This window comes from Odontesthes bonariensis, chromosome 15 (genome assembly GCF_027942865.1).
Source record: "Odontesthes bonariensis isolate fOdoBon6 chromosome 15, fOdoBon6.hap1, whole genome shotgun sequence".
Classification (NCBI taxonomy): domain Eukaryota; kingdom Metazoa; phylum Chordata; class Actinopteri; order Atheriniformes; family Atherinopsidae; genus Odontesthes; species Odontesthes bonariensis.
The window spans coordinates 29,690,249-29,711,559 of record NC_134520.1 but is presented as its reverse complement, the minus strand read 5'-3'; the positions used below and the strand labels follow the sequence as shown (position 1 = coordinate 29,711,559).

The 21,311-nt window shown below is 37.7% G+C and overlaps 2 protein-coding genes across 4 annotated transcripts; both read left to right on the top strand.

The window, feature by feature from the left end:
- The first annotated feature begins 1,314 nt into the window (after nt 1–1,314).
- LOC142400737 (glutathione hydrolase-like YwrD proenzyme) lies at nt 1,315–14,145 on the top strand. 3 transcript variants are annotated; one of them, XM_075485915.1, is made up of 12 exons: nt 1,315–1,524; nt 2,865–3,018; nt 3,096–3,249; nt 4,483–4,689; nt 5,950–6,102; nt 6,181–6,271; nt 6,853–7,024; nt 7,809–7,965; nt 8,702–8,884; nt 9,115–9,199; nt 10,043–10,138; nt 10,958–14,145. In XM_075485915.1, exons 1-12 carry the CDS (start codon nt 1,425–1,427, stop codon nt 11,107–11,109), a joined length of 1,704 nt encoding a protein of 567 aa, XP_075342030.1. In that variant the 5' UTR covers nt 1,315–1,424; the 3' UTR covers nt 11,110–14,145. The 3 variants fall into 3 exon arrangements, with proteins under 3 accessions (XP_075342030.1, XP_075342028.1, XP_075342029.1); XM_075485913.1 differs by having other exon boundaries at nt 5,950–6,271; XM_075485914.1 differs by lacking the exons at nt 10,043–10,138; nt 10,958–14,145 and adding an exon at nt 9,319–10,035 and having other exon boundaries at nt 5,950–6,271.
- A 580-nt stretch (nt 14,146–14,725) lies between these two features.
- On the top strand, nt 14,726–21,224 carry tm4sf18 (transmembrane 4 L six family member 18). The gene is made up of 4 exons (XM_075485916.1): nt 14,726–15,008; nt 18,210–18,278; nt 18,836–18,978; nt 20,172–21,224. The coding sequence occupies exons 1-4, from the start codon at nt 14,829–14,831 to the stop codon at nt 20,368–20,370; spliced, it is 591 nt and encodes a 196-aa protein (XP_075342031.1). The 5' UTR covers nt 14,726–14,828; the 3' UTR covers nt 20,371–21,224.
- Nucleotides 21,225–21,311: the final 87 nt, after the last annotated feature.

Genomic DNA, 21,311 nt, shown 5'->3' with positions numbered 1-21,311 from the left:
AACCCATAACTCTAGATTTAAGAACTGAGATGTTGTTCGACAGAGAGAGAGGGGGAGGACAAGCAGCAAAGCGCTCTGAGCCAGGACTAGAACCAGGACTGGAACCAGGACCGGAACCAGGACCAGGACTGGAACCAGGGAAATGCTGAATCGAAGAGCTTCAGCCTCTGAATATGGAACATCTGCTCAACCAGTTGAACTAACCAGCGCCCCATGATGTCCGTCTTTTGCATGTTGTTTTTACTTGTTAAAATGTACCTATATGCCATAAATGAAACCATATAATCTGATTCAGGTTTCTGTGGAACCCTGTTCATACCTCTGACGGCAATCGTTTTTCTCGTTAGCCTACTACTAGTTTGAAGATAAAACAGGAATAAAAAGGCTCAGGGACATTACTGAAAACAATTGTCAGTGACTACAGTTTGTCACCACATCCACAACTGTTAAAACTCCATTGTGCGTAAAGAAGATTAAAAAATTTTGCCACCTTCTCTGGGCCCGAACTCATTTAAGATGTACTGGGTAGAATTGGAAAACTACCCTACGTCCTGACAAATTCATTTTTAAAATAGTTTTTGGAAATAATGGAGAGATTATGATGCCATTTGTACAACATCTTTCTCAGGGAAGGCGCTGGTTATCTCAGAAAGAGATAACACTCTGTGTGCACACCAGCATGGCCCTGTAGTAGAAAAGTCTGGGTGCTCAACTGGCCTGCCTGCCGTCCAAAGATGTCGCCCATTGAAAACACAAGACACATTATGAACAGAAAGTACACCAGAGGAGACCCTATTAAGCAGCTGTATTATGTTTGAAGGATGGATTGGAAAACATTTTGCTTTCCAGACTACAGAGGTTGGTCTAGGTTTCAGGATGAGTGTTATGCTCTTAAAACAGAGCAAAAAGATTATGCAATCATGCAAAATAATGGCAAATGTACGTTGTCCTATTTTAACAAAGAAGCAGTACAATTTCCCTCTTAAAAAGTTAATTAAAGTAAAAAGTGATTGGTTAGATATAGAAAAGGATTTGCTAATTATTTCTCTATCCCTGCTTCTTGGAAACAAGTTTGATAGTTTCCTTAAAAAGTAACCTGTACTACTTGGTTTCCAAGACTAAACAAATTCATATATTGTTTCAGAAATTAAAACAACGTTTTTATATTTGTAGAATAATAGTGTAAGCTGTATGTGGTTATTCCTCTCATAAAACTAATTCGACGATCTTTTCAGCTATAACCCACTGTGACTGTGTGACTGAGTACATCGATGAGATCTGTGATCTCTCTGCTGCCGTCCTTTTTGAGCCAAAATCAACCAATAACCGAGAAATCGATCTGAGGTTGAATGTTCAGTACAGGTTAATTTTATCCCGTTGTTTTGCCCTGTTTCTTGCCCCTAGTTGATGGTAGCTACAACGGTATGAGCACCGACTTGAGCTTCTCCTCTCGTCGGTCTCCTGTGGTGTGTTTGCACGGCTGTGTGGCGTCCAGTCAACCGTTAGCCTCGGGTGTGGGACTGGGTGAGTGGAAAACTGTTGCCATGGAGACTTTGAACGGACGGGTAGCAAAATATCAATCTTCTGGAAAAGTTAAACTTTTTCCTGCGCAGTATTTTCATATATATTTCGTTTTATATCTTATATTTACCAGAATATTGTAATAAAAAACGATACAACCAGTACCATGTTAGCTAACTTTTTGCTGTTCCTCTATTTCATCAGCTGCAGCTGGAGCTGAAAAGCGTGTCTGAGAAAGATACAGAAAGTGTCAAAGTGATGTGAAATGACTGGACTTAAAGACATTTTATTTACTTACCTTTCCTACTTTTATTCTAATTCTAAAGCTGTAGGATCACGCATACCATAGTGTAGCCTACCTTGAGGATCAACGTTATTTTTTATTAGATTTTATTTCTAGGTATTTTCTGATTAGTTGTTTTTCTAATCCAACTACGGTATTTAGATTTAAATTCAGTTTACCATCATATACGTTTGACATTAATTAGATTAGATTACCACTGATTATCTGTAATAAAATCATTTCAGCTAGCCAAAGCTTCAAACCAAGGGTATTTAAGAATTACTTATGTTGATTGTGAAGTAAGGTGCTTCTGCTGCTGAAACTGCAGATTACTGTAAAAATGCTTATACATTTCTCAATATTTATATATAATAGAATCAGCATCTAAGTCTGCACACCCTCCTGTTATAGAGCTATCGGATGTAATTTTGTTTAATTTGTGTTAATGGCTCTGAGATTCAAGATTTGTAAGTTAATGTAATGAAGTCTATGGAACCCAGAAGCTACACCCGAGCAATTTGAAGAGGTAGATTTCTAAAAAGCTGGACTGGAAGCCAAAGTCTGTGTTATAAAGGTTGGACACCAACATGAAGGATATGTTTTCTTTATTAATCAGGTATAAATTAAGGGAAAATTTGAAGATTTTTCAGCGATTACTTCAAAACTGTGCACTGGTCCTAATCCTCCTTAATCCTTTAACCAAGGAAATTATTTTACTTCAAACATTTTGATTATCATATTCTACTACTGGCTGTTAAACAAGTGTAAAGATTAAAATCAAAATGAGTCATTCACAGAACTGTCATATAATCATTAACGCGGGTCATCAAATACCAAGAAACAAACATTTACTGTTTACTGTTTAATGAAATATTTAATGAATAAGTGCTTCATAAGGTTTTTGCTAGGTGAGATAATATTTTTGCTTACAATTTGATCTTTATCATATCTGTAAATATGATATATCTGGTCTAATGTTCTTTAGGAATAGATTTTAAAGTAGGTGTACATTTGTTGTATATGAAGTTGTTAACAGTCCTGGCTGCGCGTTTGTGTCCAGATGTCCTAAAACGAGGTGGAAATGCTGCAGATGCTGCCGTTGCTGTCGCAGCAGCTCTTGCAGTAACGGAGCCGTGCAGCACTGGCCCTGGTGGTGATGCCTTCTGCTTGTTCTACAGCGGAGACACTGGAGATATCAGAGGGATTAATGGCAGGTGGAGACTTTTCTGTTGCCTCTGTTTCTCTTTCTTTCACAAAGAGTCATTATCTGAGTCTCTCTCTGGGATTTTAGTGGTCGTTCACCTCAAGCTCAAACCCTGGATTTGCTGGAAGGACGTGGTTACACTGCAGAAGCCCCTCCTTCAGCATTTGATGCTTTAAATGCCACGGTGCCAGGGGCCCCTGCATGCTGGTGTGATACTGTGCAGTTGTTTGGAAGCCAAAAGGTTTGCCTCTTTTTGTTGTCTGTCTAGCTCTTCATATACTGCTTTGTGTTTTATGCAACACTGAGGTAACCAATGGCCCATCTAACATGATCATTTACATAGTATAAACCTTTGAGTGTAAACATTGTAAAAGTTACTGTGTTCACAAGCACAGATACGCACAAATAGACCTGGATGGAGGAGACTTGACTTTGAATCAAGAAGAAGAGGCCAAACTATCCTTGGGCTCTGTGGATTTTTCCTTTTAGTCAAAGCTGAAGTAACTTTGTCATCTAAGGTGGAATATTTACAGGTCCTTGAAAACATTTGGCAAGCTTTAAAACAGTAGTCTTAGTTTGTAATTACCTCCAAAGTAGTTTCCTCCAGATTCCTCCTTTCTTCTAAGGCAGGAAGGTTTCCCCCCACTCAGAGGAAGAAAGAAACTGTGAACTGTGACTCTTTCTTATCATTTTTTTAAATAAAAAACTTCATTGATAATGAAGTATTTACTTTATTGTGTATCTTATTACACTGAAATTATTTCACAAGTAAAGCATCTGTAACCCAATTCCATAAGATTGCATTAACTGCATTAGATGAAGCACTTTCTATGGAATATATTTCAGTGATAATCTGGTTGGGTTCTTGTTGTAGAACAGCTGTGTTTTCTCTAGTTATTAATTTCTCCGGCCGTCCTTCCTTAACCGGATGTTTTCCAACAAAGTTAAGGGAAAGTGGTTTGGAAAAGACTTTCAATCCTGGTCTCATTCTGTTTAATTCCAGAGATTTTTTTTTCCAAGCTCACAATTTATATATTATGAATCAACATAAACTGTTTCACCAGCAAAACTGTCTCCAGGAGATCTGCTTGCATCATTTCAGTTTAAAATACAATAAAATGAATAAAAAGATGTTTATTACCATGTTTTTTCTTTACCAAAATATATTTGAAAAAATGTGCTGATCAACTTAACTTTCTAGTAAGTAGGACGTACATGTTGACAAATTAGAACAATTATTAAGATTTAATTTTAAGATAATTTTGTTAGTGTGTCCTCATACTTTTACAGATTGCTAACAAATAGATAAACTGATAGATTTTCCTTTCTACCGAAAAAACCCTCAGTGAAAATTGCAAATCAGTTTTAGTGTCTTTTAGTGTTTTAGACATTTCCTCTCGACACAATGACTCACCCTTCCTCTTCAGCAGTGTTTCCTGTAAGACACATCTATTTCCTCTGCCTGTTTTCCCAGCTGTCCTTGCAAGAGGTCCTGAGTGGGGCAGTGCAGCTAGCAGAGGTGGGGTTTCCTGTTGCGGAGGTAACAGCTCACCACTGGGCGAAATGGGTGGCTGCTCTTCGAGATGCTAGGAAGGAACTAGGTGGAGACTTGCTGATTGGCGGTCATGTGCCTAAATCTGGACAAGTATTCAAAAATGCTGCGCTTGCTCAAACCTTGAAGGTAAATCTTTAAACTGGATGCAAAATAAGAAAAGAAAAAGAAAAGTGAATGTGTCATGCTATAAGCACTTGGCCATTTTTTATGAACTCCAAATTATTCAGAGCAATGTAAAATCTCAGCCTTTATCAAATCCAGCAGTGGCATTTTTTGATTGCAGAACAGTGTAATTTATACATCACCCTATAGATCATACATGACTATTTTGATCTTATTTTTCCAGCATTAAAATAATAGGTTAGCACTTATCAGAACTGGTCAGAGTGGTGCACAACTATGCAATATCAGGCAGATGGTTTTAATGTTGTTGCTTACAAGCGTGTAATTCAACATATCCTAAATGAGAATTTCACATTAGCGTGGAAAGTGCTCTTTTACCATTCTGTGTTCATCTTCAAAGAATTTACTGTTTTAATCAGCAACAGTAGAATAAAGATGACTCTAAAAGAGTTGAAAGTGAATGTGTGACATTGTAAAAAGCCTCTGAGAGCTTGAAAAAAAAATCATTTGAAACACAATTCTTATGTTGTGATGTAACATTACAACTTCTCACCTAAACTGAGTTGATTTGGCTCTTGCTTTTCCAAATACTCATATTTCCTGTTTTGCCTCGATACATAATGTTATATTTTTAAAGCCAATCGCATTCTGCAGTTTCCTGCCAGTGAGAATTGTCCAGAACTGTGGCTAAGGTCACTGTGAGTGTGCGTCAGCGTGTGTAAGTCTACTTGTGTATCACAACTAAAATATGCATTGATACATTTTCTACAGTCTTACTACAATACATCAAACACTCAGTTGTTAGTAATGCAGTGATTTAGGAAAACAGCTAAGTACACCCATGACAGCTCTTCATATTTCCACACACACACACACACACACACACACACACACACACACACACACACACACACAGGCGCTTATGTTTTTGAGACAGTAGAAACAATAGGAATTACCTCAGCCCCATTTATGGGTGGTCATTCTTCAGCGATGATGGTGTGTGACTTCCCTAATCACTCATTTACACACTGCGTGATTGATTTGATAACATTGATGAAAACATACAATGAGCAATGGTAAGCCCCACCATACACAGGATCCCTTTAGCATTACATCATACGAACCATCATATTTTAAGTTCTTGATGGACAAAAAGACAAAATGCAAAAAAATAAACTCCCCATAGTTTGATTGATTAAAGGACTGATTTATAGATTGATGGTAATTCTGCTTAGACTGTAAAATGAACGGATGTATCAACAGGAGCTTGCTGAACATGGCAAACCAGGTTTCTACAAGGGCAGAGTGGCCCAAGCCATCGTTGACATCATCAACCAAAATGGAGGGGTCATGACTTTAGATGACCTCAGCCGCCATGACAGCGAGGTCGTTACCCCCATTAGTACGGAGTACAAGGTCAGCAAGCAGCCCCCTTATCATATCTGTGTTTCAATAATGCAGTCAGCAGAGGGGATGACTTTATTATATGTTCAGGGTGTGCGTCTGTGGGAACTTCCTCCAAACAGTCAAGGACTGGCTGCCTTGCTGTTGCTCAACATCCTGGAGAATTTTCCTCAACTCAAAGGTAACCACTGATAAATATCTCTGAAATGAGATGAACCCCCGTCTGCTTCTCAAATGTTAAGCAGACAGGGGTCTATGGAAGTGGATTAAATAATATTTAATCAAAAAAAATCTCATGCAACCTATTTTACAACACAATGCCGATAGTTCCAGTGTTATGTGCTAAGGAGAATAGACTTCTCTCAATAGCAGTGTTTCAGCAATTATTGTAGGGGTTATTTTTCCTGCAAGGCTTCTCCCTGCATCTGCAGGATACCGTGAAACAAGCCAGATCCACAAAGGCCCCACCCTGCAACTCTTTGGCCCAAAGAATTCCTTGTTGACATGCCATTGATGATAGACATCACAGAACACCAAGAACAAAGGGGATTTACCCAGTATTTCACAACATGGTTTAAAGGCTGCGGCTGATTTGCGTACAGTGTGTATATACAGAAATCTGAAAATCTTGTTGACTGCTTTTGAGGGAAAAAGAAAAAGAGAATTGATCAATAAAATATTAAATGTTTAAGGAAAGGTGATGACATTTGATGTGTGCTATGTATAATATATTGGCCTGTGTGTGTGTGTTTGGCTGTGTAGCTGTAGGCCATAACAGCTCTGACTACATCCACGTATTTGTGGAAGCAGTGCGGTTGGCACTAACAGATGTTCTGCGTTACCTGGGTGATCCAGCCCATGTGACCATCCCTTTGGAAACCTTACTGGACAAGAGCTACAGCCAACAGCGAGCGCAGCACATCAACATGGACAGGTGTGTGTTACTGTGTGTGTCTGCTGGTACCAGTGTGTACCAGGTATTCTCTGTTGACTTTAGATAGGACTGTAGACTTTTACTTCCCGTGACCTTAACGGCAATCCCTTTATGTCTCGTCTCTCTCATACACAGGCTGTGTGGTTTTATATTTTGACAGCAATGTGTAATGAATGATCAGTACTTTGGACTTTAGTCTTTATTTGTTTAAGGACAAACTGTAAAAGTATAAAACAACATAATCTGGTAACATGCATTCATGACGTGTGTTCATACAGATACTCTGTTGCTTTAAGTCTTGATGTATATTTACACAATGTATATTATATAATATTTAGATACGTTTCTGTTTTGAATTTCACAGGAATGACTTTATATTACTGAGCTGGACAATATGTAAGCTTTTATTAATTTGTTGGCATCTCACTCAATCCAATCGTGCTATCACACGGCTACCTCACAGTTTCTGTGTTAACAAATCATAATAAACAAGGCAAGTAAAAAAGAAATTTGTTAAAACAGGAAATTACAGATAAGATTTACTGCACTGCAGTAATCTGCTTATTGGAAAACATAAATTAAAAGGTGCCTGGAAAGGTGTTTGAATCAAGGAAAACCCCTCATCCTTCATCTCATGTTTCTGGCAACAGTTGTTTCATTAGATTGGAGGTTTGGGTCTTATTTATTGACATAACACCAGAACTCTCAGTTTATCATTATTTACAGTATGAAAGCTGTCACATTAACTTATTTTATCCTTAACTATCAACTTGTGATTCTGCAGGGCCAAGGAGCAAATGGAGCCCGGCCTGATGACAGGAAGTGACACAGTGTATTTCTGTGTGATAGACAGTCAGGGAAACGCATGTTCATTTGTCAACAGCACCTTCATGGGCTTTGGGACCGGGCTGGTTCCTAAGGACTGTGGATTCTCACTACAGGTCTGTGTGTGTGCATGTGATGACATGATCATTTGTACCTTTTGGATTGAAAGTATTAAGTGTTTTTGTAAATCACAGATCATATGAATAATCAGTTATTCTAGAAATATATTTGAAATAAAATTGAAATATTGTTGGACTTAGAATATTAAGATCAGGAGACAAATGAGAACTGAGGTCACCCCACACAAGCATTGCCAGCTGTTCAGCTTCTCTCTACATGATACTCAGTATTATTAAATGTTTTCTTTGGAGAAAAAACAAAACATGTTTGAATAAAAACATTTAGCAGAATTGGAGAAAGAAAAACCCATCACAGCATATAAAAATGCCCATGTTCTGTAGAGTGGAGATATTTAACACAGAACAGATTACGAATGAAGAGTTACAGCAAAATAAGTGCTTCCTATGTTGTTGTAGATGTGTGAAGCTGAGACTAAAAAGGTAATGTTGATCCTAGAATGAAAATATTTTCATATTATCACCCTGTTTTGCATGGTAACATGCTTTAAAAGAGCAGGAATGAATGGATTGCTTGTGTTTTGTATGTTTATGTAGTCATGAGGTAACTACCGAGATGTAGATACCTTATTGTATGTAATGAGCATTACATTCATGGAACACAACTTTTTTCTCGACTGTTTTCAATTACATTAAAACATTAAAGAAAAGGTAAAAAAATGTATGCTTGAAAACTTTTTGCTGTGCTGTTGAAGGCTCTTTTTCCCTCTCTTAGAATCGTGGTGCCAGCTTTTCTCTGCGTCGTGACCATGTTAACTGTGTTGCTGGAGGGAAGCGGCCATATCACACCATAATTCCTGCACTCCTAACTGCCTCTGCAACCAACGCGCAAAAACCACAGCTCCTCGCTGCACTTGGGGTGATGGGGGCTTTTATGCAACCACAAGGACACATCCAGGTATGCCGTCATCGATACTGACAGGCAGAGGAAGAGCATCAGGAGGGATGGACATTTAATGTAATACTTTTCTGAGTTTCCCTCCACTGATCCAGCGTTACTTTCATTTTGAATTGGACTGAAATAGTTTTTAATCACAGATAAGCAACCAACTTGAGTGCACCCTTGTGTTTCAGGCTTACCTTTATGTGTTAACTTAACTTAACTGTATATCATGCCTTTGTGTTAAGGTGCTGTTGAACATGATGGAGTTTGGAATGAATCCCCAACAAGCTCTGGATGCACCACGAGTCTTTGTGCAGTATGACTACAAAAGTATGCCTGATATTCCTCATATTTAGTCACTAATACACACAATTCAAACAAAGTTTGTATCATTTCAGTGTTTAAACTACAGCAGAGCCATAAAACATGTTAAAATCTTTGTTTTCTAGACCGTAGAAAATGTTGCAGCGGGATTATGAAACAGCTCACAGTGAGCCGGGCCCCTGATCATGTCAACACATGTAAACACACTCTCTGCCTTTCTGGCACAACACTTTTAAAAATCTCTTTGCCAAACATACTCCTACAGAGTTCTTGTTGTCATTCCAAACTGTGGAGAAAAAGTATTTTTAGATAATTCCTGTGGCTATCAACCCCATCATTTTTCTAGCATTTTTAAACAATTGACAAACATTTGGGAAGCACTGTTCCTCCAGAAACTATTTTTTTTACATGAAAAACATTCATTTTATCATGATAATATTGTTACAGAACAACTAGATCTGTTTTTTAGACAAAGAATGAACGGTCACTTGCAAAAATGTAAACTGAATGCATGTGAAATAAAAATCCTTGCACCATTAGGCACCATTAGGCAATACTCTGCAGGCAGATGAAATTAAAAAAAGTTTCCTTATGCACCAGTACATTTTGAAGGTGACGTTTGGTTTTATGACAAATATTCAGCGATGTTTGTTTTATGTACAAAAACAAAACTTTTGCTGGATATATTTCTAGTATATTTCTAGACCGTAGAAAATGCGTCGGTGTACGTTACTACAGCCAAGTGTATTGGTCATATATATTTGTCACTTAATCTGTGACAGTTCATGTCCCATGAGGCACTTTGAAAAAACTGAAAATCATAATGAATTTGGGAATGTGTCTTTGTAGCTGATCAGTGGGTGGTTAATTTGGAAGAGGGGATTGACCAGGAGGTAGCCGAGGAGCTGAAACGACGGGGCCACAAAGTCAACTGGCCGGTCACAGGTACTTTGTTTATGTATACAAGTAACTGTTTTTAATAGCTGCATAGTATTTTAGTGATACTTTTTGGAAGAAAAAAAGACAGAAAACAAAAACAGGAGAAACAGAAAAAATAAACCTTTTTGCAGCCACAGTAACTCATTTGTTTCAGTTGTGACAAATGTTCGACACACAGGTTGTGCACTCGAGTTAATGTGTCACATTAATTGTTTTATGAAAAGTACAGTACAATAACTTCCACAAACAAATGTTAACATTGCTAAAACAACTCATCATAAATAAATGGTAATAGACCACAGTTTCCAGAAAACGTCTGGCTTCCTGTTGCAAACAGGATGTATGCGTTTGTTCCTCTTCCCTTCCCTGAGTGAGATACAGGAGCGTGACTGCTTTTCTAAAGGGTGAGAACATATTGTGTGTGTAACAGGTATTAGTGGTTTAGTCTCTCTGTGATCTGCTCTGAGCTAATTACCTTTATTAATTACCTAAAACCAGCACACCATTGTCATTTGTTCACAGGTGGATTTCTTTTTGTGCATTAAATCTAATGGCTAAGCTGCTATCATGTGCCCTATTTTGAATTAATTGGAGCTTGCTTAATACTTAATATTAACTGTGTGTATCTTACTTGGTGCCAGAGTGCCACTTTCATATCCTCATCTGTACATGTGTCTATTTTCAGACAGTTTCTGCTAAAACTATGAAACCTTCATCGCATGACGTTAACATACTAATGAGATGGGATATTTTGTTTAACTTTATGGTACCATGTAGATAGATTACTGAACAGTTTTTTCAGTGTAGCTTTCTTTTTACACACAGGCCACCAGAGGTCTCAGTTTGGGCGGGGACAGATCATCGCAGTGGGTGATTGGTGGAATCCCAATCAGTCTGTGACTCAAGCCGATTGTCTATCCAGGGTGCTGTGGGCAGGATCAGACCCCAGAGGAGATGGGTGTGCTCAGGGATACTAGTAACACAATGATCAGATCAAATCAAACCGGATAACTTTGTCCGCACTTATTTTTCTATGATGTTTTTTTTTTTCTCTTTAAAAGTCAGCCACTGATTTAAATGTTGGTTGATATTTTGGCAAGTTTAAAACAAAGTAAAAGTCCTGTGTTTTAACTGTGACCTTGCACCCTCACGAACGGCCTTATTTCATCACATCATTAGTTGTTCCTGTTGCATATTACAGTTCACACACATTTACTGGATGTTAATCCATAATATATATCAGAAGAAGAACAGGACTTCAAACAAGCATTGTGATTAAAAATCTTAAAAATTTGAGCTGATTCTAGAGATTGTTAAAAGCTTTTTAATTCTGAAGCAACACATAGGATGATAAATGTGTTACAATACTGTCATATCAGTACTCATTCTGTTCATGTAGTTCATTTCATGAATAAGTGACTTCCTCAATAAATGAGTGGGTTAATTTTTTACCCCATTTTTACTAATGTGGTGAAAATCATTGATGTATCTCTGTTCAATTTAATTGAGCAAAACACTAACTGTATTTATTTCTGTTATTGTTGGAGACTTTTAAAGCAATGGAAATTGAATCTATTAACATTGACTTCAGATATGTTTTCAATGCCAAATAGATTTACTGTTGATGTACCCAAGTTATTTGCTATAGATATAAACAAACTGCAAGCAGTCCTATTCCTTGGAATTAGTAAACGGTGGTTGAAAATAATCCTGCCTTGAAATTTGTGGTTTTTTTTACTTGGTTAGCTGCAGTCTGAAAAAATAAATGCTAATGAGAAGGATACTCATGTATTCAACACTCCTAATTATCTGGTCTAGTTGTCAGCAAACTGTTTGACAAAGAGCTTTTATGTGTATACTGTGACAGATAATTGTTAGTGTTGTACAAAAAATATGAACAATTGGTGATTGCCTTTTAATACAAGATTGAATCTAAATTTATATTAATATTAGTGTGATTGTGAAGCGACAGCATCAAAACTTAGGGACATCATTTCTTATGATCACACTGATTTCATCTAGAACGCTGGAAAAAAGTTTGTATTTTGTGTTTGACTCCTTATTTCCAGTCAGGAAATGCCCCCAGGATCATCAAACAAACAGGACGCATACATGGAGACGCACACATACAAGATATTATGTTGGAGCTGCAGCATGATTTGCACTAAAACATGAATGTGTTGGTAAACAGCTTGATAAGCATGTGGACCCTGTAACCCGCTGCTCAAACATTTTCTCCGTAAACACAAATCTCTGTGTTGGACTTTGTTACGGTGTTGATCTCCTTACAGCTCCAGGCTTACCACCTGTTTGCACTTGTAAGGATGATAAATCCTGTCACCCAAACACATTCCGTGTTTTTTGGTATAATCTACCTTAATCAACGCAGCTCATTAGCAGAGGGCATAAATGGTAAGTTCTGGCTTAATTTGCAGTTTATCTGGATATGTTGCGTTCCAGCGGGATTATGAAACAGCTCACAGTGAGCCGGGCCCCTGATCATGTCAACACATGTAAACACACTCTCTGCCTTTCTGGCACAACACTTTTAAAAGTCTCTTTGCCAAACATACTCCTACAGAGTTCTTGTTGTCATTCCAAACTGTGGAGGAAAAGTATTTTTAGATAGTTCCTGTGGCTATCAACCCCATCTTTTTTCTAGCATTTTTAAACAATTGACAAACATTTGGGAAGCACTGTTCCTCCGGAAACTATTTCCTTTTACATGGAAAACATTCATTTTATCATGCTAATATTGGTACAGAACAATCAGATCTGTTTTTTTCATAAAGAATGAAGGGTCACTTGCCAAAATGTAAACTGAATGCATATAATGTGTTTACAGTGGAGTGGGCATCTGGGATTTCTGTCACAGTAAATGTGAAATAAAAATCTTTGCACCATTAGGCAAGACTCTGCAGGCAGATGAAATTAAAAACCAGTAGATTGTAGATAGCACCAGTGAATTGTGTGACGTTTGGTTTTATGACAAATATTCAGCGATGTTTGTTTTATGTACAAGAACTAAACTTTTGCTGGATATATTTCTAATATATTTCAAGCAGTGGATTATTAAAGATTGGCAGAGATCATTTGTAATTTCAGTATACTGGGATCCATTTTTCAGGGTGTCCAGACAAGACCACACGTTATAGATCAAAAGGTGTGGTCTGTAAACAAAACCAACCCTGGTAGACTTGACATGGAATGACTCATTATGACTCTTTGTTTGTGTCATGGGTGGTGGAGGACTTTAAGGCAGACTTTGAGCTCCAGTTGACGAAAAACTAAACTGAATTCATGAAAAAAAAAAAATGATGGACAAACCGGGACACCAAAAACCAACTGTGATGAACAAATCTAGATATCGAACAGGCTCAAGACCACTAACGAGTGGGGTACGAGTATATATGGGGAGGATCTGGCAAAGACGGAGTGAGTGAAACCAAGGTGAATATATACTGAGGGGAACTAATGATGAGGTGACTGCAGCTGAGAGTAATTGACTGGGAAGCAGGTGTGTAAATAGAGCTGAGAACCAGACAGGAGAATAAGAATAATGACTGGGATAAAGACACAGGACCAATAGAATGTTGTTATAATTATTTAACAATGAAAAACACCAGAAACTAAAAAGACAAGAACAACAGAACATGACACTTTGACAAGTAAAACAGACACAACTCTGTTGAGTAATAACTGCACATGCTATGAAATTTATGAGTGAATTTAGTTGGTTCTGCGTCTACAGAGTTTTTCAAGGAAGGCCTTGTTCATTTCAAAAGTACAATTCCTAACAACATTCTGCAGGTATTAGAGCTCCGAGGTCCACGTGCTCGACCTCCAGTTAAAAAAGTTTGTCACATTATGACGGCACAGGAAGCTTAAAACTGAAATTTATCAAACAAGAATGGAAAAATATTTCACTGTCAAAACTGAGGTAATTGATTAAGGTAATCATTAAAAGAAGATATGCAACTCAGTGATAAACATACCCTCTTTTTCACTTCTTCCTAACTTTTAGTATTTCAGAATTTGTCAGTTTCAGCATTTTGAATCATGTTTTTTGGCAATAATTTGAATTTATTATATGGTTTGAATGTCAGCAAATCTTTGCATTCTGTTTCGGATCAGCTGTGATCTGATCTGTTTCTGTTAAAAATGTTAATTGCTGGACGTTTGTATATACACTACTACTTAACAAGCGTGTACAGCATATAAACAAAAGGGATTAGGAAAAAATGCACTCTGTGTTTAAACATGTCGACTGGCTGTTGTGACTGAGTCACTCTGAGGGAAATTAAGTCCTTCGAGTGCTTTGTAAGGCCCTGCTGTCTAAGAGGCTGTGGGAAACACAGTCACATGCACACACACACACACACACACACACACACACACACACTCACTGTTGTTGGATTTTTTTTTAGATTTGTGAGCTCTGTTCAGCCATTGGTCAGACATCCTGTGAGTGTGAGTTTGCTTCCTCACGCACGTTTGGCGGAATCCCTCCTTGTAAGAGAAGGAGAATTTGTCATACACACTAACTTGTATACACTATTACACATACACGTCATTTTTTTGTTTCCTGGCTCCACAGCTGCTCTGACCCTTTCCTCCGCCCTTGCGCTGCCCTCCTCAGCCCATTCTAACTCTGTCCTTTCCTCTCTGTGGTTGTGATTGTGTTTTCGGGTTGGCAATGTGTTGTTCGGTGGGTTTTGCTCGGTCCCTGGGCCTGGCTCTGCTGCCGCTGGCCCTTTGCTGTATCCTGGCCAACCTGCTGCTGCTGTTTCCAATGGGGGGAATCACATACATCGAGCAAGACCGCCTGACCATCTACATCTGGTACTTTGGTGGACTAGGAGGTGGGGGACTGTTGGTAAGTAAAAGGGTTATACTGATCAGATTGAACATATACCAAACTTTTTTTCTGTTTATAATGGGGACAATAAATTGAGGAGGATAACTTTGATGCTAAAACCCACTTCTTCCCATTTTACCAAAGCAAGCATAGTATGAGCATTTGTTGAATATTAGGTATTAACTTTGAATATATCCAGTCAGGGGTCAGTAGTTTTTCCTTACGATTGTGTTTTAACAAACTAAAGAAGCGTGTTTAATGGCTGAATTTTCTGGAATATGTATTGTTTGATCGTGTGACATAAGATTTTAGATATTTTTTAGATATTTTTACATTCATCGTCCTTTTTTAAGCGGGTCAAATGGGTGGGTGCAGTAGTAGCAGTAACAGTAACAGCAGTGTAATCTGGACAATAAACCAGAACTAAATGAAAGACTATCAGTGTGTAGATAAACATTTTATTCTGTGTCTCAGACGCCCATTCATTACTTCATGTTGCATTTGCCAACAATTCAGAAAAGTATGAGAATATGAAAATAAGTTGTTATTAATGAAATATGTGACAGATTCATAAGTCTTTAACCGACATATCGTAATGTCATACTAGTTTTCCTTTTACTCAGAAACTTTCACTGTAATAGGATACTTTACGTAAGGGTGGTGGTAACTCTTTGCTCCAAATGTTAGTCATCTGTTAGTCAGTGACTAACTATGATGAAATTCACTTTACATCTGGAACCAAATAAAAATCAAATGAATTAGATTCTTTGAGAGGATTAAAGTCATGTGACTCTGAGTCTCTCCACTCAACAAGCACTAATGACAAAATCCTTTATTAGAGCTTCATGGTTCCTGCCTTATCCAATGGAGACTGTTGGTACATGCAGATACAACAGTAGCTTTGTCAAATTGCGTGGACTGACCCTTCTCTTTATGTGATTTTAACTCTTTCTTCCACTTGAGCAGTTGACTTGTTTAGTCAGTTTGCAAAATATTGCTTATTGTTAATTGTGTCTCCTTTGACACCATTCAGTCTGAGTGAGCTTGCACTTGTTCTTAGAGAACAATGGAGTGTTGTGTGAGTCCACAGTTAATCCGTCTGCTCTGCATGCTGCTGATCTGATGGGTTTATGCTCTGACTGAGCAGAAAGGAGCTGTTCTTTTAGTTTGTCTCATTGACCAACAGAGGATAGATTGTATATTTCAGATACAATTAACCTTGTTGACTTGTACAGAAAATGATCACGCTATACTCTGAAAGTGACAGAAGAAGAAGTAAATCTTAAATAGTCCACTTTATGAAGAAGCCTAACATAGTGCGATTAAAGCTTTTAATTTCTTTATCAACTATTTAACAGGTTTTAAATGAACAATGCCGTGTTATTCCTGCTGTGTGGAGAGCCTTATTCAGTAATGAATTGGTACAGAAATGGGTGACCTGCTCAAAAACCTGAGAATCCAAGAATAAATCAGGATAGGGTGCTAAAATAATATCTATTACTATCGACTCACTTCTTTTGTTTTTACTCAGTTACTTTCTTTGTATATCAAGGTGCTGAAAATGTATACATTTTTTTATAATGTTGAGAGGATTTGTGATGTTTTCACTACATAAGGGACAAAAAAATCAAAAACATTTAAAGGAGGGAAGTTTAGAAACAAAGGCCTATAGAATGAGCCGCTCCCACGTATTGACTTAAATTTTTAGGGAAATAAAAACATTGCTTTTTACAGGAGGAATGCAAAGATTATAATTATAGTAATGATCTAAACATTCAAATATCTAATAATGATAATCTAAGACTGTCTTAAGTCCCCTGATCTGTGTTTATAGGAGAGGTTTTCATGCATCCATCTTTTTTCCTTTATCTGAGATAACATGTTGTCAGTATTTTTTCCCTCTTTGGCCTTCTTATTTCTTAAGGAAATGACAGGATGCCAAAAAGTCAAAGAGCAAACTGAACCCCCCTGAGAGAAAATCTATCTTTAGCTGACTCCCTTCCTCTTCTTCATGTGTCCTCCCTCTTTTTGCCTTCTATCTCACTTTCTCACTGTGCTCTTCTCTTTGAGTCATCAGTCTCTTTTTTAACCTCTGCTTTAGGGTGACATCCAGGATATGTAACTGTGCTCTGATGTCTGTCCATCTGCAAGAGTGTAAAAACCTTTAAGATTTCCGTCCTTCTGTTAGGATGTGATTTGACGTCTATGGGAGAGAAAGATAGCAAGACAGGGAAAGAAGGAGAGAAAAAAGGGGGAGGAAGAGAATAGAAACATGGTAAACACTTGGAAAGTGGGTATGAGGTGCCAGGGGTCCGTTAGTTCAATAACTTGAAAAACTACAGTGTTGTATTTTCGTCATAATGTGTAAACATTAAGTTAAATTCAGTTGTATTTATGATGTTTTCAGTTCACATGAAAATATGTACATAAATGTATGTATGTATATAGAAGTGTACTTAACATAAAAAACATTCAAAATTCTATCCGTGCAAGTTCTTGGAAACAGTGGGAAGGAAAAATTTCTCTTTTAACAGGAAAACACAGACTCTCGATGAGCTGGGGGAGCGGGAACAGGAAGGAAAAAATAGATTTTAGTGACAAAATCCACTCATTTGTCACGTAACAAAAACTATGATCCACCTGCGGGGACTTAGTTCAGGGTACCTTTAAGTCAGCCGCAGCTCAACTTTGTGACTGTTGTTACCATAACAAAAGAAAATACGTAATTAACACATTTTAGCGTTTTGGTGAGTTTGGCTATGAACAGTTGACACTGACAAATGCCCTGCTGTAGTATCTGAAAATAAAAAGATGAACTTGAACAAGTTTGCAATATAAAACTACAAAGTATAAACAAGGAGAGTTGGATTTTGGTGAGTCACGAGCATAATAGTTTCATACAGCTTGTGTTGTTATTGACATTTTCCCTTTTGCATCACGGATAATTTTGCTTTATGAAAAATACTTAACAGAGTGTAAGGTTTCTGAGACAAATATGTGATTTCAAGTGCTGTATAGATAGAACTGACATGACTACAGTGCATTCAATTATTCTAGCAGCTTTGCAGCTTTTAACCTCTAAAATATGTTATTATTCATTGCATTTAAGCAGCAAAAAAAAACAGGAACAGACATAAAACTAAAAATGAACAACAACAAAAACAGAAATTCTGTTGCTAATAAACTGCAGTGAAGTAATGTATCGTTCTGTTCTTCCAGATGCTGATTCCAGCTGTGGTCTTTATCACGCTGGGGAAATGCAAATGCTGCTGGAATGAGAGTTTAATGGTAAGAGACTTTTCATGCACTCAGTAATGTAAAAAAAAAAGGACAGCACAGATATACTGCACCAAAAAACTGTTTGTACTATCTATTTATGACATTTTGTTCACAACACACAGGCCATCCTTGTTATTAAGCTGTTTCTCAACTGCTATTTCTTCAATATATGTACACATATACTTATATTTACAACGCTGTTGTTTCACTACTAATAAACCATTTCTCTTTTCTCACCTCTTGGAGAATAACACTCTGAAGTTGTCATTAAGCAAACCAACACTGTGTTCTTACGAGCTGGAGTGCTAATGCTAATCCGGCTATGGGTATTCAACAAGGGTCCCATTGTTAGGTAACATGCAACAAAGTAAGCTTGGCTCACACAATTCAAGCCACATGCACAGCTGCACTTGTGTATGTTTAAGTGTGAGTGTGGCAGCTGCCTCTGTGTGTCACATAGATAACATTCACTCATGCAGACAGAATGACACAGAGGTACGCATTCACTGAGGTGTCAAAGCATGTGCTAATTCTTCTTAAAAATCTCTTTGTGTGTTGCTCCGCAGATGTGTGGGTCTGTGCTAGCAGCTGTCATTGGCCTCGTGGGTTCAGGCTACTGTTTCATCATATCAGGGTTCGCTTTAATGCAGGGTCCCCACTGCTTCACCACACTCGGGTGGACGAATCCCTTTGCAGACCAGGGTGGCAGGTAAGGACATAGCATACTGTGGGGCCGATAGAATCATGCTACTAATGAGATAAATAATCAACGAGGGCACAGTATACTTTTGAGGTTTTTTCGCCTTTTCTTCAGTATGTTTTGCTCATGTAAAACATAGTTAAAAGCTGCATTTCAACCAGAAGTTCCAGTTACTCTTAGCCTTTTTTCAAGAAACTAACTCATTGCTTAAGAATAGGGCTGTCTGCTTTTTCAGTGTGATCTAAAGTTCTAAGAAAATTAAATAAATTACTGCACATCTGTCCGACAAGCAGGACTGAACTACAGTGCACACAGAGACGTAGAAAGGAGGAGGTGCACTTCAGCTGCAGTCATACAAATTGGCAATGTGTATAGTAATGTGAAAAACAAAGTACACCCTCTTTTACTTTGAAGGTACTATGTCTACTTACCTTCTCTATTGCTTTTGCACTTTGACAAAGTTTTGGTACCGGTACATGATTAATGTCACAAAGCAATATGTAATGTTTTGTTGTTCATCTGAGGTTTTATTGACTTAGTTTTAAGTCCTGCTAAGGAACATACAACACAAACAACAACAATGGCTGCTGTGGTACAGCTTAAATTAAGCAGCTCAAGAAGTGATAGTGGAGGGTGACCGAGATAGTGGTTCACAAAAAAAAATAATATGACACTGCTCCACCAGTCCGAAATGTTCAGCGCTGCAAGCCCAACCTTAAAAACGATCTCAGAACTGTCCCTTGACCAAGACTGTTTTGAGGGGGTAAAATATCTCTACAGGATTTTGCTCAGTCCTTGGTCCTCTCCCTAGTTGAAATGAATTTATTAAGAACTGAATGGGGGCGGGAATCTATAAGCTTGTCTTCGTCCCACTCCTTTCCAAGCTTATTTGAATCTAAGTTGTATAAATGTACTTCTAAAATACTACGAATAAGTTCAGTTTGTGTATTGCACAAAAATTGTAATGTACTTAGCCGCTTGTTCTGTATATTATTTTTGCTTGGAATAAACTAAACTAAACTAAAATTGAAATAAAATTCCTTTTTTTTTCATGGGAAAATTTCTGTGATCAAAACACAGCTATAATCTGGAATCTACATCATTATGCATTTGTCACAAGTCTTATTCTCTGCTTTATGAGTCTTATTCTATTATTACTTTGAGAGTGATTCTTTACTGATCATGTTCATTTTGTGTCTCAGGTATCTTTTGCAGCCAGAGACTTGGTCACGGTGCCTTCAGCCACTTCACATCGTAGAGTGGAACATCACTCTGCTGTGTGTGTTACTGGGCCTTGCTGTGCTGGAGTTCATCATCTGTCTCCTACAGCTGGGAAATGGTTTAGTCAACGCTATTTGCCGACCCTGCTGCTATAAGCAGGAGTACAGTCTCAATGCTTAAAGAGGCACATATACACGTAGACTCACCTACACAGGCACACTCCACACACGCATGTGCATCACAAAAACAGAAAAACACACAACATATACAGTATTAACACAAACAGTTCATCAATGGACATGTGCATTCATGGAAGTCTGCAAACATGGATTCATTATATCACCAAGTGTATTTGTGCGAGTACAGCACAGACCTTCCACTGAGACACACAAGCAAATGTGCTATCGTGAACATGTAACAACCATGTTAGCTATTTGTAATCATTGTATTTTCAAGTTTCCTGTGAAAATTGGCACAGTACCTTTGCAGTTAACAATGACAAAAGGATATTGGTGAAAGGAAGTTCAACCAGCAAATGTGAAAGAAAGGAAAACAACATCCTTGATCATTCATAATAATTATTTAAAGTGTACTGGATCGCAGAGTTGTGATATAACAGTGTGTTAAACATAGTGCATACGGGCTCCCCTCTCTTTTTATTATTATTTCATACTTTGTACAGTATTCTTAAGACCCAATAACTACACTACCATTGTCACTGCATGAGTAGAGCTCCAAAACTTCACCAACATGATGGAAAACCCCAATCAGTCACATACAATGGCATCAAGTTATTGTTTCGCTGCTCGGAAAATAGATTAGATTCTTCAGGAATTTCTTTGTGCTTAGAGATATTGTTTTATTTGGTTGTGTTTCTACATGTGAACTTCCCGTACATTTTGTTGTAATTTTTTTCTTTGATGTCTTACAGTTGTTAGTTTTGTCTGAACGGACATTTTATATCTAGTGACTTATTTTTATAATGTGTGTTTTATTTGCGCTGCCTTGAATAAAAGATCTATTTCCAGATTATATATTCAGCATTTGATGATCTTATTTCTACTTCTCCTCATCCAAAATTAAATGTCAGACATATTCTAAGCTGAATAACCCTGGAATCC

Bases quoted from the DNA above. Each gene is read 5' to 3' on its own strand.
- tm4sf18 (XM_075485916.1), top strand. From the start codon at position 14,829: ATGTGTTGTTCGGTGGGTTTTGCTCGGTCCCTGGGCCTGGCTCTGCTG. The intron at 15,009-18,209 runs GTAAGTAAAAGG...CTGTTCTTCCAG, and splicing joins TAGGAGGTGGGGGACTGTTG to ATGCTGATTCCAGCTGTGGT. The intron at 18,279-18,835 runs GTAAGAGACTTT...GTTGCTCCGCAG, and splicing joins GCTGGAATGAGAGTTTAATG to ATGTGTGGGTCTGTGCTAGC.
- LOC142400737 (XM_075485913.1), top strand. From the start codon at position 1,425: ATGAGCACCGACTTGAGCTTCTCCTCTCGTCGGTCTCCTGTGGTGTGT. The intron at 6,272-6,852 runs GTAACCACTGAT...TTGGCTGTGTAG, and splicing joins GAATTTTCCTCAACTCAAAG to CTGTAGGCCATAACAGCTCT. The intron at 7,966-8,701 runs GTCTGTGTGTGT...TCCCTCTCTTAG, and splicing joins ACTGTGGATTCTCACTACAG to AATCGTGGTGCCAGCTTTTC.